Raw genomic sequence first — 25,168 nt, 5'->3', positions numbered from 1 at the left:
ACTCCCTACCATTGCACCCATGCTACCAGGCTACCACCCACCTACACGCGCACGCACGCACACAACACCGTGAGCAGTGAGACAGGCGGCGAGCCTGGCCTGCAGCTTACGAGTCTGCTAGCCAGCAGCGCCAGTGCTCGAGCGCGTCGTGCTGTGCACCAAGTAAGCCCGCGGTGACGCGCACGGCGACCGATCAAGTTACGTGCAGTTGCGCAATTTACAGAGAAATTCCGACATCCGTCAGCAGGAGGCGCGACGGGGACCCCTTAAAATCTCTGGCTCTGCTCTAGCTCTTTTGAATTTAAACTACTTAAATTCTTTGGTTGTTGGTTGGCCTCTTTGGCTGTGAAGTGTGAGTACTGAAAACGTATAGTTGACGTTACGTACATGTATTCTGCAGATTTTTAGTACCTGCAGCCCTTGTAGCGAATAACGGCGCGGTCTGCAGTCATAGAATATATAGATAATGTCTGATGCAGATTAAAACGTTCCCGCGTTACCGACATTACGCAATAATCTGCAGCAATAACTCGCCGACGCGACGCGACGGCCGAGTCAAGCCGAGTCCCGATTGGGAGATATCATCGACGCGAGCGTGCGGTGCCACGCGGTTCGCCGTCTCGTCGCCTGGCGGTGACGGCGTCGCGTGGCCGAGCAAGAGCAAGTCAGCAAGCGTACGGTATAGTAGCCAGTATCAAATCAAGCAGTAGTATCAACTATCGAGTAGTATCGCGAAAAGCGATGCGCGAATCTTTACGCGTGTCTCTTGATGATAAGCGAGCCTTACGCGAGTTTCAGCGAGTTTATCTAGCGTGAAAGTATCGAGGAAATCTGCGATCGCGTTGCGGCAACGTCAGGCAGCGTGTAGTCGAGGCGAGTGTCGTCTCATACGGCGCTTTTCCTCGCTCGACTCTGACAGACGAAGAGACGAGATCGGCGGCAGGGAGCATAGGACCGTAGGACGTCGGCGAGAAACGCCATTTTGTGATCGCGCTGTCGGCGACGTAAACCAACGTAAACATCGGACTTTCCAATTATATTTGACGCGGCAGGAAGGGACCTCGCCGATACGGACCTCGTCCCGGACTTCCTCGTCGACGTCCTTCCCGCATTACGGCCAATTCCGGTCGATCGCCGTGGCACGACGTCGTCCCGTGTCTCGCTAACGCGGTGACGTTTCGCGCCAAATCCCGAGTGGTGAGACGCACACCTGGCCGTGGCGCACATCGTGCTACAGCGCTACAAGCAGCTACAAGAAACAGCTGTCGTCGCGTCGCGTCGCATCGCGTCGCGTCGCGAATGCTCGCCGATCGTGTGATCGTGGCGATGTCGGAGCTACCCACCGATCAGGTAACTGAAGTAACCGTTACCGGCATCGAGATCGCGGACGATTCGATTAGGAGCGATCGATGAGCGATTGTGCGTTTCGGAACCGACACCGCGCCGTGCCGCGCCGCGCCGATTGCTTCGATTTGAGCTTCGAGCGAGCGAGCGAACGAGCGTGCGTGCGTGCGTGCGTGCGTGCGTGCATGCGTGCGTGCATTAGTTACGTGTCTCTTGTTTACGTGTGACGCGTCATTAGAGATGGCCACGAAATCTTGAGACGCCACGCTGGACCATTTGACCGTCCCTGCTACTTACTTGTCGAAACTACATTTCGTTTCAATTTACAATCGAGTTGCAATATTGCGCGCTTCGGATCAAACTGAGATTCGAGTTCGAGATGCGCTTGTGATTAAGTTCGAAACGCACAAGACTGACATTTGTTTTCAAACGGTAATTTCGACGATAAATATTTCAGACAATTTTTTTTATCGCAGTCCTCCAACATACTTTTTAGATATAAACAATCTCTGATACGCGTTCATGTTATATATCGACTGATGACGATGTCCTATTTTTTTCAGAGTCGCGCCATTACGGGAGAGCTTTAATCCCTGCATAAATACACTTGTGCGCTATGACAAAAACAGCATTTGACGATTATTCGTTAGTGAATACTTTATCGACCAAGATTTGAAGATATGCCTTTTGTTATTGTTAAGAAGCTTGATGAATGTACAAAAGCATAAGGAATGGTATTCTATTCGATTCAGCTGGATGTCAGATAAGCTGAAAAATGTCTGGTGATGCAGGATGGAACGCCGTTATTCACCATCCTTCCGACTTAGAATTGCAGAATTGGAATTGGGAAGAAAACGATGGGGAGCAGGAGAAAGAGCTTCCTTCAACCGTTGACATGGATGCCATAAAAGGCGGCGGTAGTTGGGATCCTACTACTGAACCTAATGGTATCTGCAAAATTGCCACCCATAGATTTCATAATTTATATTCGTACGTCCCTCGTACGAAATAAATTGTTTTATTTTAATTACAGGAACAGATTCGGTTGATTCCGAAGAAGACTCCGATTCTGACGACGAAAGCTCTGGTGGAAGCGAAGGCAGTTGCTCTTATTCGGATTCTAATTCAGAATCAGACGACGAAAGTAGCGGCGACGAAGAAGAGGAAAGTGGATCTAATTCAGACTGTTCGTCTGAACATAGTGAACAAACGTTTTCCATTCAAGAAACCAATTTTGAGCCGGTATGACGTGAAAGACAATGTTACATTCCAAATTTGTTAATTTTTTTGCGTTCTGTTGCTGCGACTTTTGTAAAAAGACAACTTGCCGTGCGTTGCAGGGAGCATTGAAATTGAAAATCACCATGAAAGGTCCAAAGAAGGAAGATCCTGAAAAAATTAAATGTGACAAAAGTAAAAAGACTGTTTCCAAAAAACTCAAGACCAATCATGGAAATAAGGTAATTTTAATAAATAGTTGAAAAAAATATATGTAATTGCTAAGAATTTGAAAAATAGGAATGAAAGTATGTGAAAATTAGTTTTAATTTTTATTTTAATGTAACTCCATTCTGTATGCATACACATATATATATATAATATATAATAATATATTGTGTGTATATATATATATATATGTATATATTAATATATACATGATATAATACACATGTATCGAAACATGTATTATTATTTATTGGACAATAAATGATCGTGTCAACTGATGTAGTCCTCAGAATGTAGTAGCGAAGATTCAGACTCGTCTGTGGGCAATGCGGCATCGCAAAAAGTACAGCAACAACAGTCCCAGCAGCATCAACATCACCATCATGCGCCGCTACAAGAAATCAATCAGGAAGATTCAACAACTGTCTTACCCTCGCAAGAACAAGAGGACGCGCCATTTGACGGATTTGAGGATTCGGAGAGCGGTCGGCTAGTGTCAAAAGCGATCGAGCGTATGTCACTCGGCGCAGATTCGGACACGAGCGAAAACGGCGATCAGAATCCCGTACCTGTGTACAGTTCCACCTTATTGCAGCAGTTTGTCGAAAAGACTGCTATGTTGTCAGAACCACGAAAAAGGCGCAGCAAATGCGCCAAAAAGTTGAACAACGACAACGAGTATCCATGCGTATCAAATGTGTCACCCGATTCTGGCATTCAGTCCGTGGACAATAGTCCGCTACACTTGGCGATCAGTCCCGTCAGTCCTCCAGCGGCGACCCAATCACCGAGCCAACCGCCGATTTCCACTAAACCAGCGGTGAATGTCGATCGGGTTCTGTATCCTCCGAAAAGAAAACCCGGCAGACCAGCGAAAACAGTGTCTACGCAGCCACGCGGACCAGGCAGGCCGCGTTTAAAGCCAGAAATCGTCGAGAAGATCCAAAAGATCGAGAAGGCAGAAAAAGAAAGAAACGAGTCTTTAAAAAACATAAAAAATCCTGATTCTCGGTTAACGGAGAAAAAGGAAACTGTAAAGGAATCCTCTATAAAGAGCGCTAAGGAAGATGCAGCGTTAGTTAGAAAACGTGGTAATGCAAAGTCCATTGCATCGAGGGAAGTGAAAGAGGATGTGTCCCCTGCGAGTAAAAGAATAAAAGGTAAAACGACAGCGTATCAAAAGAAACGTTACGGTAACTCGGTGAAATCTTCGCAGGAGAAGACGATTGTCAAAAAGACCGCAGGAATAAGTTCCCCGATGCGAGTAAAGTGCCTAAGTAGATCAACCGCGAACAAACTCGCGCCACAGTGTGACAGTAGAGCCTGTCGGAAGGTCAAGCAAGATAAAACATGCGCGGGATCTAATAAGACCCCGTTTACACGACAAAAACAAATGTCCTGCGAGCATCGGCTTACCAACGATCAAAAGATGCTAAGCACTAGCAAAAGAACGGGTTCAAAGGAGAATAGGAATAATGCGACCGCCGTTGTATCCAGAAAGCTAGCGAGAAAGGTCTCCGCGCCTCCGACCACTAGACGTGTTCTGAAGGAGAACAAATGCAACAAAAAAACTACTGCGGCGGGCTTTGAAACCAATGGCGTAGGTGTGCAGACATTAATATCGTTACCAGTTGGAGACGTGTTAAAGGCAGAAAATGTGGAGCGAGCTTCAAACAAATACCACAAACCGATGCAGCCAATACAGCACAATTACTGTCACAAGCATCATCATCATAAACATCGTCGGAGACTGCTCGCACCACCGAAAACTCCCATTCGCATCGATCCATATATCATTCAGGAGCTGGAGAAATTAATCGAGGAATTTACGAAGTTGTGCAGTCTGGGCAAGAACAACAACAACAACAGCAACAACAACAACAACAACAACAACAATAATAACAACGGCAGTAGCGTTGTCAATCATTCCGAATTACCGCAAAGCTTTCGCGTGAAGAAACTTACAAAGAAGAGAAAAGGCGGCGATATTAGTGCAAATGACGATCAAAAACTGAAGCGACGCTTGAAAAAAGAAAAGATATTGACGAGCACCGATTCTAAGAGCAGTGCAAACACTAGCACGAGTTCCAATCCGAACGAGCAGCGGTTACCGTTGAAGAAACGTCACTATCACGTGTCGAGTCCGCACAGTTCGCAAAGCTCGAATGCGAGCTGCGCGGATGCGAATGCGAACGAGTCCAATTCTACGGAAAGTCACATAGAGGAAGCAATCGAAGCTACTATTACGAGATATGGTGGCGGTAGCTCGACATCCTCCATTCCCGACGAAGAGGCCATGCCAGTGACGCCGAAAAAAAGACCACAAAGGGATACTGAAAACGCGGCATCTGAGAAACAGGGTAGCGATGAAGATAAACCCATCAGCCAGGTAGAGATTCAACCACGACGGAAGAAAAAGATTGTAAAGGATCTTCGTGTCACTGTTACGAAATTATCAGCCGAAAGTCATAGTTTTCTCGACAAGAGTGACAAGGACAAGTCCGCGGATAAGAGTTCCAAGATCAGCACAGAGAAATCTGGTAAATCGGAAAAGACAATGATGTCGGAAAAATCGACCAAGACCGATAAAACTCAATCAAACGACAAAATCAATATTGAACATGTTCGTATAGAAAAGAACATAAAGGTCGACTCAGAGACGCACGTATCTGAGATGTTCGATGACGGTGAACCTGTGCCCGATAGCAAAATAGCTCAGATCGGTAATTTAAACGTGCCAAATCTTGTGAATAATACTGCAGCGATGATACTCGCAAAGAAAAAGGTACGAAGACGGAAAGCCATCAATCGCACGGGCTTTCCTACTCTGAAGAAAAAGAAGAAGAAGCTTGTAGATTCTCCCAGAGTAACCAAGTCAGCAGCGGTTAACGCTAACGAAGTATGTAAGGATCAGGACGTAGTCGAACATATGGAGGATAATAAGGCGTCTTTGATGGAGAGTAAAGTTCAGAATGTTATAGAGAATAGTAACAGTACAGGGCAAGCTAAGGATGACGTAAAGAATTTGGAAAACTCTAGCACGGTGCAAGAGACATTCAGTCGAAGTGGTCATTCGGACGAAGTAATCGAATCCTGTCCCGGTCAATTGCGAGTTCGTAAGGATCTCGTGGAATCCGACAGTAGCGTACTGTCCGAGAAGCAATATCCGAGTCCGGTAAAATACGAGAAAGTACCGGACTTTCGAATCTACGACGAAAATGCACCACTGGAGGAAACCCTCGAACGTTACAATCAGAATCAACGTATCGCGGAATTAAACGAGGAAAACTTGCGGAAACTGGAACGCGCGAACGCTCAAGCAGCAAATGTCAAAATGGAATTATCTGGTTGTTTTAATAATAATCACAAAAGAAGAAGAGGCTCGACCAGTCCTTCCAATTTGTACGGAAGAAGCACAAAGAGATTACGGAGCGCGGGCTACGATACGGAGAGCGAGGCACCGCCCAGCAGCGATGTGGCCAGCGAGGATCAAGAGATTAGCAGGAAATCCGCAGGTCCTATTCGTAACCGGAAAAAACAGCAAAAGTGGAAGAAGCTTTATTTACAGGCCAGCAACATATTTTCAGAGTACAAGAAGGATCTTGAATCTAAAAAACTCGCCAGTGTTGATGCCAAACGAAAACTTATTGTTTGCGCCAATTCAGATGAACATCCTTCAGAGCAATTACCAAATATTATACCGACTGGAAAACTCTTGCGACAAAGGAAAACGCCATTTCAACTGCAATATGATTTATTGTGGCTGCACGCTCAATCGAGATTGTCTGGTCGAGATTTGGTGCCATCGTGGAATTATAAGTAAATTGAATGTTCTTTTTATACAATTTTAACTAAACCATCATTACAAATTTTATATATTACAAATTTTTGCATATCTTAAGCATGTACCTGTATAATATTATGAATAAGTAAATTATATTACCTATATATATATATATATATATATATATATATATTGAATTTAGTAAAGTGTTCGCGGATGACTTTGCATCTTTTTTGCAGAAAAATTCGAACAAACATTTATTATGATGTTAAACCAACTACTCTCTACGAGGCGCAAGCTTGTGAATGTAAACAAGAAAGCGGCTGTGGAGACGATTGTATTAATCGCATGGTATTCAGCGAATGCTCGCCACAGTTATGTCCTTGTAATGACAAGTGCGAGAATCAAAAGATTCAAAAGCACGAGTGGTCACCAGGACTACAGAGATTCATGACGGAGGATAAAGGATGGGGAGTAAGGACGCAACAAGCTATCAAATCTGGAGATTTTATTCTCGAGTACGTAGGTGAAGTCGTGTCAGAGAGGGAATTTAAGTCGAGGATGGCGACCAGGTATAATTTGTTTCATCTATAAGTATCAAATCAATTTTTTTCATTCTTATCATAATCATTTACAAAAAATAAGTACATGAAAATGTATAACATGTAGATACGCCAACGATACGCATCACTACTGTTTGCACCTGGACGGTGGCCTAGTAATCGATGGTCATCGCATGGGAGGTGATGGAAGGTTCGTGAATCATTCGTGCGAACCCAATTGCGAGATGCAAAAATGGAGTGTTCTCGGTCTACCACGTATGGCACTATTCGCATCAAGAGATATTAAGCCGGGAGAAGAATTAACATACGATTACAATTTCGCGCTTTTCAATCCATCGGAAGGGCAGCAATGTAGATGTGGCAGTAATGCCTGTAGAGGTGTTATAGGTAAATCAATAAAAAGAGTGAATTGTCTTCGTGGTATATGTCAGATATTTCAGTTATAAATTTACACGGCAGGTGGGAAGAGTCAAAGGGTAGCTCGAAGTATTCCCTCTCTACCTTCGCAAATGGAGCCTATCGAAAGGAGATCGGTGGGTAGGCCACGGAAAAACATTCGTAAATCGAATGCAGTGCAATCGGCCAACTCCAAGAACATCTGCAAGTCTCGCAAAGTAGGAGATCCAATCTTAACGCATAACACACCGCAGTTGAAACCGATGTCTTATCAACAGCGATGCTTTGCGCGCGAACATCATTGTTTCTTGTTGAGGAATCTGGAAAAAGTGCGACGACTCAAATCGGCGTCAGTACAGCAAGTTCAAATACAGAACGGAAAAACGAAATCCGGTAACACAATCGTGGCGAAGGAGAAGAATTCGGGAGATTCTAAAGCGCAATCCGATGCATTTTTCTCTCAATTAACTGCACTGACCAACACCAACGCGCGTACTGTACGAACGCGTAGACTCGCACAAGCACAGGATGATCCAGAAGTACATAAGACTGCAAAACTAGCTACGGTCGGTGAATCATTTTATTGATTATAAAAAATGATATTAATAAAGAAGATTTCAATTTATTACAAATTGTAAAACATTGTTGTAATATTTCTTTTTTTTTACAGGTATTAAAGAATTTGTACACAATTGTTACAACAGCGAATGATGAAAATGGTCAACTGTTGTGCATTCATTTCATGACTTTACCTCCTAAAAGGAAATTATCTGATTATTATGAGAAGATTGTAGAACCGATCGATCTGATTACGATAGATCAGTGTATTGGTACAGGTCATTACAAGACTGCGGAACATTTTGATCAAGATATGATAAAACTTTTCGACAACAATGTTAGATTCTTTGGTAGAACATCCGAAATAGGCATTGCTGCGGCAAGACTACGGAAACTGTACTTGGGAAGTAAACCAGATTTTGTGGATGCTATAACGGAGGCAACAGGTTCTCCGCCATCTCAAGGCTTTTTACCACCACGTGGATCCACGGCTGGAGAAGAGGATGTGATTAGATGCATTTGCGGATTACATAGGTAAATTAATTATTATTTACATCGGTTATCAATCATATATGTAAATAATGTAATGAAAAGCGGAATAAAATTATGTATAGAGGCCCTGCATGAATTAATGATATGTATATCAATAAAAAGTAATTTCTTTTTTTCTTTCTTATGCATGTGCATAAATCATAAAATATAATTATCTTTTTTTTTTTTTAAATATATTTATCAATATTATCTTTATTGATAATTGTACAGAGATGAAGGTTTGATGATCCAGTGTGAACGCTGCCTTGTGTGGCAACATTGCGACTGTGTTAAAGCAGATACGAGCGTCGAATCTTATCTATGCGAAAGATGTCAACCTCGTGAGGTTGATTTAGAAATTCCATTAGAAGGCGAAGAGGAGGAAGAAGGCAAGAAACATTATGTGACGTTGATGCGGGGTGATCTACAATTACGACAAGGTGACACAGTATACGTTTTAAGGGACACGCCTGACAAACACACATATAAAACTATACAGAAGCCCGATTACGAGCAAATGGACATTTTTAGAATCGAACGTCTATGGAAAAATCGCGAGTAAGTGTTTTATATATATATATATATATAGTGTTATATATAGAACAGTGAGATCACGCATTGCATATCCACTGAAAATTTGAACTATAGATAAAAAAAATTGTATCATTTATTTAATAGAGGCGAGAGGTTTGTGTTTGGACATCATTATCTCAGACCTCACGAAACATATCACGAGCCAACACGAAAGTTCTATGTAAACGAAGTTGTCTGCGCTCCATTATACGAAGCTGTACCTTGTGATCTCGTGGCCGAACGATGTTGGGTATTGGATCCTCATACTTTCTGTAAAGGTATATAAAAATTAGCATTTTATTTAATCCTGTCACTGCAGATATGTAATTATTCCGTTATTTTGTAACGAAAATTCACTTTTTCGTATGTTTTTGAATGAAGGGCGTCCAGTCGGCTCTACTCCTGAGCATACTTACGTATGCGAATATCGTGTTGATCGCGCAGCACGACTTTTTACGAAAGTGGCTAGAGCTAGGCATACAGTATGCACGAAACCTTACGCATTTGAAACCTTTCCACAGCGTATAAAACATTATCGTACCTACTTGGTAAATGCGATTATGGTTCTATCAAAATCATTTCAATATTAATACAGATCATGTTAATATTTAATTTTCTTTCCAGCCTCACAGTCTCGATGGAATCAAGATGTCTAAAGACAAGAAAAAGAATAATAATCAGGAAGTGGATGGAAATCAAAAGTTGGAATCCAATGATAATATAAAGACGCATAACAAAGAACACAAATGTAATAAGACTAGGCGGAAGTCGAGCGAGATCTTGACAGTTGCATCGCCTGCGACGTCGTACGCTCAAGTAATTATTACGAGAAATTAAAGGATCAGTATTTGTATACGATTATTTGTATTTAACATATTTATCATTTTGTAATTTGCAGCTAGAGGAACAGAGAAAAAAATTGAATCGCATTCTACTGAATCTATTACAGAGAATGCCAAATAAGAAAGATCCGTTAGATCTGTCATTTCTTCTAGAAAGGAACAGGCGAAACCGGAAAAGGCCTGGCGGACTTAATCCGTGATAGTGGGTAATATCACAACGATAATATCATATTGTGTATATATATATATATATACATACATATATAATATATAAATATAAATATAGGCTAATCTAGAGTCACTGCTAATTTCAATCTTAGTCAGATTAATAGATTAGTTGATTCCAATCGCGTTTTAAACTTGATTCTGCTACGTGAATCAGAATAATTGTACATCTATCCTTTCCCCTCTCCTCACCCTCTATTATTAACGTAGAAGGCGCGCAAGAAAAGTTTTTCCTCTTCATACAACCCGTCCATTGGTGTAATTTGTATCTATATATAGTAGTCCAAATAATATTTAACATAGACTCTAAATTGTCAAGCGATATTTTTTTACATTTTTTTTTTAATAGGTATCATAAATGAATAAATCTTAAGGCTCCTGAGTAGTCACTACAGCCATATTTAATCGTGAGAAATCAAAAGAGAAATGACGCGTTAATTTTTGTTACGTGTCATTTGTAAATAAAGACAATTTGGATAAACCGGAATGATGAGATCGCTTTAAAACAATTGTAGAAATGAACCAAAAGCTATCCTTATCCCTCCCCTCCGACAGTTAGTAAATAATCGTAAAAAGTAATAAAAGGCACATGAAGTACTTTTATTCAATGCCCATGCGTAGCCTATTTTCACTTTTACTTTTCATCACTTCTTACAATTTATTTATTGACTGCCAGGGGAGAAGAATAGCTTTCGTCCATTTTTACAATTGTTTTAAAGCGATCTCATCATTCCGTTTTATCCAAATTGTCTTTATTTACAAATGGCACGCAACAAAAATTAACGTGTCATCTCTCACTTCTGACATCACGATTCAATATGGCTGTAGTGATTATTCAGGAGCTTTAACGTGTATTTTTCTTATTTAACTTTTAATCATTTAATTTTGATAAAATAGATACTGTGTTGATTTATAACAACGTCAAGAGTCATGTTGTAAACAATTAATAAGTACTTTAAACTGAATAGACTATACTCATTTCATTACGATTAATGGAAGAAGAATAATCGAAGTTAAGGGTTGACAGAAGAGACTGCGAAGATCTTTATCACAAATAGATTTCTCTATTCACTTAAATTACGGTTAAATTATTGAAAAAATCATGCTGTAATTGAGATACGCATAATCAAGTAAATTGTCATACAACTTGTTATGGAACGATTTTTTGGTGAAAAGAAAATAAAAATGCGTTCTGATATCTCACTATAATGCGCAGTTGGGATACAGATAATTTTGTATTAAAAGCTAAATTACAGCTCTTTAGCAGCGTAAAACATGAGTTTTACATTGCTGAAAAGCTGAATTTTGTAATTTAGTTTTTGGAACAAAACATTTTCGCTTCGTAAAATATGGGTAAAAAAAAGTTTCGTGACAACTATGTGACAAAATATGTATGTGATAGAGTATGGATATACCTGTATTTATACTGTGAATAAGAAGCAAGTAATCAATTTGGGATTAGCTTGTCACTTCTATCGATCCTTAAATGTTAATTGTAATCGATTTTTCCACGAGTTGGTTTACTGCATTAATATAATTGCAAATCGTGGACTTGTATAGAAAATGTTTTGTACATTTTTTTTCATAGTTGACATAGGTAAATGTACAAATTATACGTTTCGTAGAGTCAAAAGAATAAACATGTCAGCGTGAGTGGAAAGAATCAGTCATATGCGAATGTGAATATAAGCGTGTGTATTCACGTAATGCTTTATTGCACAGAAGTAATATTCTATTTTTCATAATCTTTCATATAATTATATTTGAATCACGTGTAATATACTTTCTTGACGTTATGATTGAATCTTTACTAATGTATTTAATTTATTAACATATGAATAGTCGAACGCGGTCGGATAGGTCGCAGTGATTCCCAAATTGTACATATGTGTACTCAGGACTTCATATTTATTATTGCATTACACAGTATGATAGATACATATGACGATAAATATGTTTGATACATATGAATCTCTCTCTTTCTTTTCTCTCGTATATTAAACTATTATGCATATATTATGTTTACTTTTATAGAAACTTCTAGTATTACGTTTATATATATATATATTTCAACGCAAGACGAAAGTATTAAAAGAAATATTATTAATGCATTATTCTACATAGTCTTTCAAAATTAATATAGAATATATTTATTTCATCAGAATACTTTTTTGCAACTACATTCGGAATATCAATATATAGTAACAAGTTATAAACTACTAAATATTTATTATATTGTGTAATTCAAAAATAAAAAAAAAGACTCGAAGCTGGCCTTCTATGTAATTTAGTGTATCATAGGGATACACGGTGCGTGAGCAATTTTTGAAAAAATTTTTAAATAATGCTGATTCAATTCTGTGTTAATTTTATCAAATGAATTGTAAGAATATTGAACAGAATGTCATCGCTATGCATTTTCCATGACATACAGTTGCATCATTTTACTCGACTATTTTTACAAGATTCTTATTCGTAAGGAATGTGTGAAATGCAACTTATATTTGTTTTCGATATCATATTAATATCGAAAACGACATTGGTATTAAAAAGATCATTGAGTATCACAATTTATTTTAATATATGTAATATATTATGACTTTATACAATTTTATTACCATATTACGAATGTATGCTTTGTGAGATATTTTCAGCAATTTGGAATAGTTTTTGCTAATTATATATATTTGTGCATTCAGATATTGTATGTACATATTATTTGTAAGAGTAATATTCATTTATGTTTATAGACAATTCTGTTTTCAACTATAATGGCATTATAACTAATGGCATTTTCAACTAATAATGACATTAACAACTAGCGGCATTAACAATAGCGGCATGTGTAACAACGATTTTCAATCAAATACCTTTATTGAAGTCATGTTATATATATTAAAATACAGTAAATTATGTTATTAAACGTTTCGTATCATAATATATGAAAAGAAATATTATATTGTTCATAATTATACGAACAAAGGATTTTTCTATTGTGTATAATTTTATTCATTTTTATTATTAACAAGATTTTACGAGACCGACAGAAATATAATGATGAATCGAACAAAAGAATCATTATATTTTTATGTTAAAAATCGGCAAAAAATTTGTTTTCGAATTTAAAATAACTTTCGTCTTACGTTTATTAAATCCTTTTAATCATGAAGAAGCAATTTTTTATATTTTATATTGTAAGCGATTTATTTCTGCACATCATGATTAACCGTCGTTTGAATTGTCATATATTAATGCAATACATTAGCGACATTTTTCTCAACTCATCATTCGTAACAGTAGTCGTGTAATAACTTGTCTCCTGAGTTTGCTTATACATATAATTAACACTATTATAATACATTTAGATATAATCAAAAGAAATCCCTTGGAAAAAAACGTTTGTTGCGACGACAGCTTACAAACATGTAGTGCATGTACAGACTATTGTATTCTGATAAACAAAAAATATACATGAAGTTTCCTTACACAAATCTGTCATACATGTTTTTGCTTATTTCAATCTGTTTTTTTCTTTTAATATCACTTGCGAATTTAGTAATTTTAATATAAATTTACACACGAGATATTTGCTACAAAACAATTTTTTTTTTTTTTTTAGTTGAAGTTGCACATTATCTGTAGATATAAAAATACAGATAAAATCCAAAATAAATAGAAGAACCCTTTTATTTTTAATTAATGTTTGTACATTTTTGCGTCAACAATCAAGTTTACAGGTTATGCATTAATTTTATTTTGTCATATAGAAAAGAAATTACTATGCGTGATTATCGTCATTACACGATGCAGCCCGCAATATCGTGGCTTTTTATTCTTCACTTATGGTAACACAGAGGTACTAGCATATGCTACGTGTAGGTTAAATAGAGCTCCTGATTATTTCTTAAAAAATAGCTCACCCCCCTCCCTTTCCCTCTATCTCTCATCTCTCCTAATATTTCTTAATTGTATCTAACTTTGCGTATCGCTACACTTAATCATTACTTAAATTATTTTCGATTTCACACAGAAGTACTTTAGCTCGGAACATCACACACTGTACAATATGTACGGAGAAAAAAAAACGAGCTACAATGAAACAATCATTCTCTGAATATAAAAAAAGGATTTTTCCTACAAATGAATAAAATTGTAAGAGAAGAAAAGGATTATTTCCCTTGTTCGTAAGATCTCTTTCAAATACTTGCTCTTCCAAACGACATAATTAAAAGATTGCGTTGCAGACGTTTGATGCAAGTTACACTTGTTATTACTAAATCGTATAATTTTTTATTCAGTAATTGTGAATCTGTATGTAAACACGACTGGTTCGTGATTATATTCTCAGAATCGATGTAGAGATATATGTATAAATATATATAGATATATAGATATATATATCAGATATACATACAAAAATATATCATTGATACGGTGCAGCTGAGATAGACGTCGTGAGGTGTTCATTCTTTATTTGCTCGAGTGAGGGTGTGATAAAGAAATCAATTGTCCTAGCAGAGGAAGTACGTAGGGTAACAAATGCATTATGAATCAAATATCGAATATAGTAGAAAACAGACAAGACCAATGTGCACAATTAAATATACAAAAAACGCCGTTCTCTCTCATATAATACATTCAAGAAGTAGACAATCAGCACAATCATATAGGTGAATAATGATAGTACTAGAGAAAAGTATTCTGTATAAGATACAAATGTTTCAAACTTTAATAAACCAAATTAATTATCATAGCAACATCGTTCGTGTCGTGTTGTACAATGAAAAATCTGCATGTATAAAATATGTGTCCAAGAATAATTTATTTGCGCCACAATATTTTTCTTTTTATACATTCTCGGTGGTGTATAGAAAGATAAGAATAGGGATAAATGATATACAATATATTTTTTCTTGCATAGTTTTTCTCTTTCTAACAGGGCACTGCTAAGTTTCACTATCAGCGAATTCACTAGTGCAGATTAAAGCTTGTCGCATGCTAATCTGTCAAAACTGTAAAAACATAAGCGATCGATGAAATGACCAGCAAATAATATATCAAATAGTACAGACAACTTATGCTTGGGTTTCAGAAACCCTGTTTAGAGTTTAATTGCTTATGCATACATTATTATGTCAATTATTACATGTAATAATTGTACATCAATTTGCACACCACAGTTTTTAATGTGCACAGATACATTCAAGCGAATTCGCTACATCTATTCAATATATAAATAGATATTTTCTGCATAATTTCTTTACTTTAGATCTGTACATATTTACACGCGCTTTTGAGATTGCTATCTTTTCTTTTCGACTTTTAATACTACTTGCGTGGTTTTTTTTTGTACCCATACGTAGTACTCTTCCTCTTACCTTTTCTTCTTAATTTTTAAAGATGCGATAAAAAGTTATATTCTCTTTCTCGCAAATATTACATTATCGTTAATGCACTTATATTATTAGACCTGTGTTTCCGGTAAGAGAATCGCGGAATTTATTAATATCAATTATATTTCAAAATTAATTTTCTCACATGAACTTGTTGCAATGCAAATTGCGAATTTGTTCTTGTAATGCTTGTAATGTCCTTACGCACGAGATGAAAAAATCGTGCGAATCATAGTTGAAATTAAAAGAACATAATGCTGCATGTATCCGCTGTTATGTCGATGTAACATTCTACAAGTATATGACATTGCAAAAAAATTCAAACGTTTGTCAAACACATACATATACCGTGATGTATACAACGTGTGTAGTATAAATTCTTTCTTCTACTTATGTGAATGAGAGACTGTTGCATGGTGGTTGCTGTCGCAGTACTTAGTACGGGCGTGCTCGTCCTCGCGCAAAAGTCTGTTATCCCTGTGAATAACTATATCCTGCGCTCATATTGGTAGAAGTTGTTGCAACCATTTCGCTTGTAATCTCCTGCGAATGTATGCGTGTGCAAAATTCATATGCAATTACATGAATAAACGATTCTAGCAACATATTGGTTAAATTGAAAATTGAAACTTTCCATTTACAAAAGTAGCGTTCTATTATTTGTACCTTACATTTATTTTCCGTTCTCGCAACATTTACGGTGGTGGATTATTGTTTGCTTACAGCCTGGCCGCTAGCTGCAGTAGTCTGCCCACTCTGTTGTTGTTGACTCCAATACTGGTTGTTGTAATACTGTTGATTCCAGCTATTCCAGTTACCATTGCCGTATCCATGTTGATTGTATCCCGTCTGACCTTGACCGTACGTGCCTTGACCATATCCCTTCCAACCGCCTCCCCACTGTTGTCCCCAGCCACTTTGTTGGTTCCAATTTCCTGCAGCTTGGCTACTTGACCAATTATCCTGTTGACCCCAACTGGACTGTTGTGATCCTTGATAAGTTCCACTGAAATATAAGCACATACATCATTTGCCCGTTTTTATTATAAATCATTTATTGGATCACTCATTCAGTTATAAAAAAATTTTGGATTAGAAAAAATAGTTACCTCATAGGGCCCCAACCACCTTGCCTAGGCGCAACAGATCGATTTCTGTCATTTCCTGATCTCCTATCAACTCCACCCATTCTTCTGTCCGATCGTACCATTGCAGGTCCGCCTCGTCCTCGTAGTCTCCATGGAACAGGAGGGTGTCCGTAACCACCAGTATGCCTCATGTAACCACCTCTTTGCGATCTCTCTCCTCTCCAACCTCCCATATTGGAACCACGCCAAGAAGGATTGCGACCTCTATCTTGATCTTATCCATAAGCATGCAATATAGTATTATGCAATATATAATGAATGAATAATAATAATAATAATAACAATAATAATAATAATAAAATACTCACAACTATTTCTTCGATCTCGAGTGTCTCGAGTGTCTCGAGTGTCTCGAGTGTCTCGACTGTTTCGAGAATCACGTGTTTCTTTGATACTCTCAGTCTTGTCAAGACGTGGTTGTTTTACCGGTGGTTGTTGACTAAATCTAGCATCTTTGCCTTCCTTGTTATATTTCTCAATGAGCTTCTTAGCTTTTTCCTCACCAAAACCGGTCCACTCCACTGCATCGAAAAATTCTCCCACCGAAGGTGCAGTGAAATTTGCTATATACATATTCGAATTACATGTATCATTATTTAAATAATCTATTCTTAATTACAATCATATGTATTACAAGTATAATGACAATGAGTACCTTTCATTTCCGTAAGATTGGACACTAAAGAATTTCCTTCGATTGTATTGTACATCGACAAACGTTGATTGTACTCTTCGTCTGCTGGTATAACAACGATTGCTTTCCGCTGATATCCGCAGAAATTTCGCATTTTACGCCTTTGTACAGAGGAATATATGTTGCTCTTCTGCATATACATCACAAGATTATTTCAAAAACAATATTTAGATTTCACAATTTAATTATTCAAATATCTATATTCTTTCACACGCATGCATATACACACATACCTGGTCTAATATATAGTTACGTCTTCTACCACTTGCTACGTTGATCAGTTGATCGAGTGCGCGATTGCATCTGTCGATAATAATTTCTCGCTGACAGATGTTTTGCTCTTTATCTGACAGAGCAACGTCCTGAGTAGAAAGAAAACATTGTATTCAGAACAAACACTATATATATTAAATTTAGTAATTTTTTATAATTTTATGGATACATACCCCAGTTTTCTCAACCAATTTGTGAACTGCTAAAATATTGTATAGTTTATCTGGATGGTCGGCCGCGTGCTTCCTTGCCCAGGTAGTCTTTCCTGCCGCGGGCAAACCGCACATCATTATCACCTCGCAATCTGCCTTTCCATTTGGCCTACGTGGACCCGCAATTCTATCCTTGGATTCGATATTACCCACTAAAATATAGCCTGGGATTTGCTCACACCATGCCTCCTCTTGGCCAAAATTGCAAACAAACGTACAGTTTTTACTCAGAATGTGTGGAAACAATGGTCTATCACCAAGTTCCTCTTTGCAGATACTAAATGCAGATCCAACGTTTTTCCCATTTACTGTGTAAAACAATTCTACGGTACTCTCAGGTGTCATGTCGAGATAACATCCGACAACATCGTCCTTGCCGAATGGAGAACCATAATCTGTGAACTTCTTGTCAGTACCCTGTTGTCCAGCACTTGTATATGCATAACTTAATTTTTCCTCGCCAAGTTGCATGGATGTAGAGGGTACTGACCAACCAATTCTAAGCATATGCGATTGTTTCTTATCTTTTGCGATAGTAGGGTAATGTTGTACAATTCTGACTTCATAATAGACTTTTCCATTTGAAACACCATGAGACGCTCTTGCACCAGCCCACATATCACAGAGATCACCATCATGCATAGGTGTACCAGAAAGAAATCCATCTTTATTGATAACTAAATTCAAATCTGAGTCATCTAAGAATAAAAAAAATATTTATACAATATCACATATATATTAAAAATAAATTACTAATCTCAAAAAAATGCATAGATATTTAATTTAAAAAACTTACACCATGATAAAATTACAGTTGACTCATCAAGATCTGGTTCATCCTCTGATTTCTGTGGCACAGGAGATAGTTGACGGACTTCTGCTGGACTAGGGGATCTTTTTCTTTTCCTGTCATTGCATTCCATTTGATTTGATTCTCCTGCATCTAATGTTGCTTTTTGCTTTAAAAAAATAGTTTTCAGCTATTTTTATGTTCTTTCACGCAAATAAAAATAAAAATATATGATAAAAAATACATAAAATTTACAGAAGCAATTCTTACACATTGTTACAAACTATTTATATTATTCGTAACGAAACACATACGTAGATTATAGAAATATAGATTATATACCTGTTTATCTTGTGAGATATTAATAGTATCAATTTTTTCATCTAAATTTTCTACATTAGCTGAAATGTCCATTTTTTTATCTTGCACTGTATAATCATCATGAATAGTCTTTTCTTCTTGCTTTGATTCACATGTTTCATCTGCCTGATCAAGTATCACATGTGTTGGCTGTTCAACTTCCGGAATGTCTATATTATCCTTAATGTTACATCTATCTTTTTTACGTTCAACATGTTCTTTCTCAATTGAAATTTTAACTTCATCTTTAATCTCTATCTTTTCTTCTTGTTTCATATCCTTTATTTCTGCAGCTAACTGTTGAACTTTATCAATTTCAACTATACTAGATCCCTTTGCTTCGTGAGCCTCTTGAGTTATAGAAAATTGATCTACACAGGCAATTGTACTAGGTTTGTCAGACGGTTCTGTCACAGGTACTTGGAAAATATTTGCTCGATATTTATTACCTTCTAAAATATTAACATGTTTTGCCTCTTCCTCCTCACATTTATCAGATGAATGAATTTTGTTCTGAAGAATATTTGATGCATCATCTTCTTGCTCTTCTTTACACTTTTTAGGAGATAATTTTGACATTTCCTCTTGTTGGGTTACAGCTTCTTCATTTGTTATTAGTGTCTCATATGCTTTCTCGCCATACTGAGATTTGTTCGGAGTAGATTGTTTTGAAGAATTTGGAGTAGTAGATGCTCTTAATGCGTTTCTCGTGGAAATTTTTGTTGGAGTCGTTACCGAGGAACTCCTAGATGCTCTATTAGGCGTCCGTGGTGATTGCGACGATCGCGTAGCTTCTACGACTTTCTCTTGTGTCTCTTTCAAAGCAGTATCATCAATATTCTCTGTTTGCAAATCTGAACCACCTGCAAAATAAAAAATGTTATAATTTTGTACTACCTCGTTAGATAGGATGTTAGACAAAAATAAATCTAAAACTAAAAAACCCAATTTTAGACATTAATACAAGAAACAAATAACAGACATGACACCATATTGGATGACATCTCAACATGTAAATAAAGGAACATAATTTGTGAGCACATTATCAGCTACATCTTATAACATTACATGGTGTAGCAGTATGATGGTGATTATCAGAATCCCATTGTAATATGCATGGTAATGGTATACCATGAGAAATTAGTAGAGTAATTGAAATAAGAGCAAGTACGAGGGAGGTACTTGATGGTGCACACTAAGTATAACTTACACTCCTGTGCTTCTTCCTCCAGAGCCTTGCGTAGCCGCTCGACGAGCACTGGCTTGTTGCCCTTGGTGTCGAGGCCGCGCTCGCTTAGTGCGGCTCGCAACTCCACCACTTTCAATTTCGACGGATCCATCATACACGCGCGATAGGCCCCGTTAATCAGACAGGCAAATTCATGCACACCTTACGTTTGACGCGTAGGAGAAAATTGGAGAAAATATTCACGAAAGACCCATATACACGCGCCACTGACCCGCGCTCCATACACAATATGGCGGAACAGTCACAAACAGTTGGTTACGTAGCGCGCGCTGTGATTATTGGCTGGCCACACGGCCGTGTCCGAACCGACGCCGGCTACACGGCCAATCGCGGCCGCTGTTTCAACCGCGACAGAGTGCGGCGCGTCAGGCGATTGGTTCACTCTAAGGCGGGATGCGCGATCATTCGCCTGTACATCATACATACATACATACATACACGCGCAGCTTCTTCTGTCAGTTTATTAAAGGGCATACCTACCAATACCTGCCTACCTACCTACATATACACACACACGCACACTAGAGCGGAATCAGTGCATGTGTGCCGAATTCGCCATTAGAGAATGATTAAATCGCCACATAAAAAAGATTCGCGTTATTTACTATACGTTTATGGTAATAATTGCAATAACGGTAGCTTAATAACGTCAAGACTAAACATTTAAATTGCATACTTACTTTTAGCGAATGAGAAGCACTTTTTTTTACACGCGGCGCTCAACGAATAGTTCTAATTGGCTGTTGTATTTAGTGCCGTTTTCATGAAAGATAATACATACGGACAGACCGTCAACCCTGGGCAAACTTTCAGCGGTATAAAAAGGGCCCGGAGATAATCGAAGAACGCTGACAATTGATATAAATTACCGACAATTGATATAAATTTGCTATTATTAACATAAATATTTGGCTAATACATTATTAAATTCATGATTTTTTATTATGTAAATGCTCCATAAATAAATATGCATACTTGTAAAGCTATAATATCCTATATATTGCTGAAAATTACAATTTTTTCTCTGCAGTTATTATCTCTGTTGATAATCAAACTCTGACGATAACACTGAAATCACAATTTTGAAGAAAAATCGAGTAGTATTAAGTTTTAAATGCATATACACCGATAAATACGTCTACTAAACTAATAAATCATAAAATTAGTACAATATTATCAGTTTTTTACTTTTAATCACTTCAATCTTAACAAGGACGCGAACTCCCGTAAGAACGTCGGTCTTTAATATAGTATCTCGTCGGTGATACGGATATTTATCATACGATCGATCGATTGATTAAATTTTTAAACTCCCACAATGCAAAGTAATTATATTCTGTACAAAGTTGTATGGAATTTTGCATTCCGTTATAATGCATTCAAATACACTTTATCGCTTTTTATTCCGTAGTGAAACCGAAGAAGCATGAATGCGATTAATATGAACTGGTTAGCTTCAGCAGAAGGAGAATCCTTGATCCATCACTTCTACGTAAATTCTTCTAAAAAAAGGAGATTTTATGGTGCTCTATCTGTTTGTGTTAACTATTATATAACTATATATATATACACATATGTATACACACACACACACACACACACACACACACACACACACATTAATATTTTCTTCCCACTTTACTATTTTCATACATTTTACAGGTATTCTGGAGAAGCCATCATTACCTTCTTCCATTGAGGAAGTCACTTACAAGATCTTTATAATAGGTAGATCTGGTGTTGGAAAGACTTCGGTAATAGCAAGACTCGCAGGTATCCTCGACTCCAACAGTTATATAGAAACCAATGGAATAAGGAAAACAAACATTTACTGGCCTGTAAAAATTTGGGATAAAGTCGTTCTATTTAAATTGCAATTTTGGGATACCTCGGAAAATAGTATAAAAAAATACAACCACATTTTGCCAGTATGTGTGAGAAGTATATGAAGAATAGAATTTTATTCACTTCAGCTTACAAAATTGTCAAGAAGAGGACTTGGTTTACAATTATTTTCTTACCACACACATCCATCCATACTTTTCTTATTGTTTAGTTCATCTCGCTTATCTTAGATATTATCCTCTGTTCCCAATACTCCTATTTTTTATTTTTACCCTAACTATAATCACAACCATTTAAAATTCACAACCTGTTCACAGCACTCGTTTCACACTACCTATCTTACAACTATCTTACAAGACACATATATTCCACATATGATCTTTACTTATCAACCACGTCTTAGCGCACCTTAGTGCCTCATAATCTATCATTTCACCACTATTTCTATTACCTCTTGTCTTTTATCCTTATCTTGTTTTTCCTTACTTCTAATTACTTTCTCTCTCTCCTTCCATAATTTACTTATCATTGCCCCTTTCGTCTCATCTAGATTTGCGTCTCATAATATCTCTAAATTTCATTATCCTTCCCTTCCCAAATCTTTGAAATCGACCTTTATCCCTTTACACTCTATGTGTGAGAAGTATATGTATAAATTCTTTGATAATTATGTTCTATTAATTAAATAAATATATAGACAATATCTTTTTTTCACTTGCAGGTTTGCAAAGATAAAGTTGATGCGGTATGTTCTGTGTTTTCCTTTGATGATGCATCAAGCTTCAATGACATTCCATACTTGATGAATACAATGATCAATATAAAAGGAAAACCAGCAAACGTAGTCATTGGCACAAAGTAATACCATTACTTGATAATCGTATTTACAAAATGGAAAAGATTCAGATAATCTTGATCCGACTTTTTACAGGTTCAAACCTTGGTCAAGCTCTATGATAGATGAAGCACAAATTAAAGAATTCGAGGACAAGTGGAAAGTTAAGGTGATTAAAATTGATGCCAGTAAATTGTCAGTAAGATCTGAAATATTTGATTGCTCGTATCAATTGAATGCCATTTGTAACATCTTATGGAATAGAGATAAAGAATTTATATCTAAACTGATGGGACAAGTTTAATAAGTACAGTCAAATGTATCTTTTCAATGATTTATACAAAATAAAAGTACAAAAAAAGGATATAAATCAATTGTGTAAACAATAATAAATGATTTATTAAGACCATATATGTGAATACACAGGCAAATAAGAGTTTAAAGCCTATGACGGTCAAGGACAGTCTGGATCTTAGATGCTTAAATAATTTCTATATGAATTTATATATCAAATATGTCATCATTTGAACTGCTCGCTGAATTAGTTTTTCGGATTTATAAACGCAATTAAACTACTATAGTAATATTATGAATTAATTTTATGAATCGTATAAATTTATTTAAATTTTAGATTTTGTTTGCTGTATCCTCAATCACATAAAGTTGCAAGTTTAAACAATCTGTTTTGATGTCCTTTAATGGCAATAGATTTTTATTGATCATTTCTACTGCATTATCTTTAATAATCCATGGAAAATCTTCACATTTTGGATTTTCGCTCAGAGTAATATGTGCAGTTTCATATGTTTGAATTTCAATAGAAAAAGTTGAATTGTCTGGAATAGCTTTTAAGTATGTATCACTCATTGATAATTTTAAGCAAATTGTTTTCAGCGCTTCTTCTGTTTTTAAATAATATGGATCTCTCCTTAAAATAGAAAAGAATAATATTAATAATATATAAAAATCAGATAATGTTATTATTCATACTAGTTATTGTTCAACATACTCCATAAACTCTGCCTGCAATTTAACCATATTAAAGACAAATTTTTCTATTGGTGACTTGTTCTTATTGTAGAAGGTAAGATTGATGGCTCTAATACTGTTTTCATCTTCCTTTATCAGTTCTCTGATTGCATTCAGAACATTTGATAAATATTCATTCAATTCTGGATGTTCTGATACATACACTGTAATTCCATATATCTTTTTCTTAACAAAAATTTCCTTAGGATAGATTTTGCGAAAGAATAAGATGTGATTGAACGCTACTTCCAAAAATTCCAAGAGAATGTCAACGCCAACTGCAAGTAAATTTTATTTATTTCGATGAAACTGCACATATTATTAACTACTGTAGATATATTGTATGGTATAAAAATAAGTTTGATTGTGAAACTCTACCTATCTTGTCTTGAGACATTTTATGATGACATTAAAAATAATTGTCATGTTCTTTAAAAAAAATGGTAATTACGGAGATGACGGCCGACCTCACCGATTTTAATGAAATTAGGCTCATTCGATGCGTTTTTGCATGAAACGAACGAATCTGGCAGAAATAAGCGTCGCTCTGCCCCGCGAACCGAGATATTTAGCGTTAAAGTTCACGACCGTTCAGGTTAGGAAATCTGTCATACCGACTCGATATAAGCGCTATGAGTATGCCTTTTCATGCTCTGTGACTTAATGCGCATGCGTTTAGCGATTCTTGGGTCCAATAGTGCACGAAATTTAAAATCAAATTAAAAAATGAATTAGTTATTCGTGCAATGTTTCTATTATACATAGTTCTATTCCAAATAAATCATAACATATGTGGACAGTGGAGTGTGTAGGCAGTAATGCTTGGGTTCGGGGCGGCTACGCCGCCCCGAACCAAAAAAAAAATTAACATATCCTACCCGCTTGGGGCCTAACCGCGTGGAAGTTACAGCTGAAACAGTGTCCGCTTGGAATATTATTAACCCATGAAGACAGTGGGGTGTGAGAACAGTCTTTTTAGAGGCAGTAAAAATTTGGAATTCGGGGCGTGAATATTCCAAATGGGTTTTTACTGCCTCTAAAAAGACTGTTCTCACACCCCACTGTCTTCATGGGTTAA

The 25,168-nt window shown here is 36.9% G+C and overlaps 4 protein-coding genes across 9 annotated transcripts; 2 read left to right on the top strand and 2 right to left on the bottom strand.

Moving 5' to 3' along the window:
* Positions 1 to 744: 744 nt before the first annotated feature.
* Positions 745 to 10,250, top strand: ash1 (histone-lysine N-methyltransferase ash1). 2 transcript variants are annotated; one of them, XM_018450643.1, is made up of 14 exons: positions 745 to 1,350; positions 1,908 to 2,291; positions 2,378 to 2,586; positions 2,685 to 2,804; positions 3,074 to 6,609; positions 6,814 to 7,146; positions 7,244 to 7,524; positions 7,597 to 8,099; positions 8,204 to 8,625; positions 8,854 to 9,180; positions 9,301 to 9,473; positions 9,577 to 9,743; positions 9,820 to 10,011; positions 10,094 to 10,250. In XM_018450643.1, exons 2-14 carry the CDS (start codon positions 2,120 to 2,122, stop codon positions 10,235 to 10,237), a joined length of 6,579 nt encoding a protein of 2,192 aa, XP_018306145.1. In that variant the 5' UTR covers positions 745 to 1,350; positions 1,908 to 2,119; the 3' UTR covers positions 10,238 to 10,250. The 2 variants fall into 2 exon arrangements, with proteins under 2 accessions (XP_018306145.1, XP_018306144.1); XM_018450642.1 differs by having other exon boundaries at positions 2,664 to 2,804.
* A 5,594-nt stretch (positions 10,251 to 15,844) lies between these two features.
* On the bottom strand, positions 15,845 to 20,604 carry LOC108724323 (heterogeneous nuclear ribonucleoprotein U). Of its 4 annotated transcripts, XM_018450647.1 has the most exons (11): positions 20,343 to 20,604; positions 19,582 to 19,995; positions 19,115 to 19,503; positions 18,779 to 18,941; positions 17,944 to 18,680; positions 17,731 to 17,859; positions 17,459 to 17,627; positions 17,112 to 17,366; positions 16,765 to 17,017; positions 16,379 to 16,661; positions 15,845 to 16,198 (listed from the first exon to the last, which is right to left on the bottom strand). In XM_018450647.1, exons 1-11 carry the CDS (start codon positions 20,473 to 20,475, stop codon positions 16,127 to 16,129), a joined length of 2,997 nt encoding a protein of 998 aa, XP_018306149.1. In that variant the 5' UTR covers positions 20,476 to 20,604; the 3' UTR covers positions 15,845 to 16,126. The 4 variants fall into 4 exon arrangements, with proteins under 4 accessions (XP_018306149.1, XP_018306146.1, XP_018306147.1 ...); XM_018450644.1 differs by having other exon boundaries at positions 19,115 to 19,995; XM_018450645.1 differs by having other exon boundaries at positions 16,118 to 16,198; positions 16,322 to 16,661; positions 19,115 to 19,995.
* Positions 20,605 to 21,512: 908 nt separating this feature from the next.
* LOC108724313 (REM2- and Rab-like small GTPase 1) lies at positions 21,513 to 23,417 on the top strand. 2 transcript variants are annotated; one of them, XM_018450630.1, is made up of 5 exons: positions 21,513 to 21,706; positions 21,793 to 21,904; positions 22,044 to 22,309; positions 22,948 to 23,084; positions 23,158 to 23,365. In XM_018450630.1, the coding sequence occupies exons 2-5, from the start codon at positions 21,808 to 21,810 to the stop codon at positions 23,363 to 23,365; spliced, it is 708 nt and encodes a 235-aa protein (XP_018306132.1). In that variant the 5' UTR covers positions 21,513 to 21,706; positions 21,793 to 21,807. The 2 variants fall into 2 exon arrangements, with proteins under 2 accessions (XP_018306132.1, XP_018306133.1); XM_018450631.1 differs by lacking the exon at positions 21,513 to 21,706 and having other exon boundaries at positions 21,808 to 21,904; positions 23,158 to 23,417.
* A 271-nt stretch (positions 23,418 to 23,688) lies between these two features.
* Positions 23,689 to 24,607, bottom strand: PolZ2 (DNA polymerase zeta subunit 2). The gene is made up of 3 exons (XM_018450632.1): positions 24,469 to 24,607; positions 24,071 to 24,368; positions 23,689 to 23,989 (listed from the first exon to the last, which is right to left on the bottom strand). The coding sequence occupies exons 1-3, from the start codon at positions 24,485 to 24,487 to the stop codon at positions 23,689 to 23,691; spliced, it is 618 nt and encodes a 205-aa protein (XP_018306134.1). The 5' UTR covers positions 24,488 to 24,607.
* Positions 24,608 to 25,168: the final 561 nt, after the last annotated feature.

This window comes from Mycetomoellerius zeteki, unplaced genomic scaffold (genome assembly GCF_001594055.1).
Source record: "Mycetomoellerius zeteki isolate Tzet28-1 unplaced genomic scaffold, Tzet1.0 scaffold290, whole genome shotgun sequence".
NCBI classification, from domain to species: Eukaryota; Metazoa; Arthropoda; class Insecta; order Hymenoptera; family Formicidae; genus Mycetomoellerius; species Mycetomoellerius zeteki.
The sequence above is the reverse complement of the archived record's forward strand: the minus strand, read 5'-3'. Positions and strand labels throughout refer to the sequence as shown.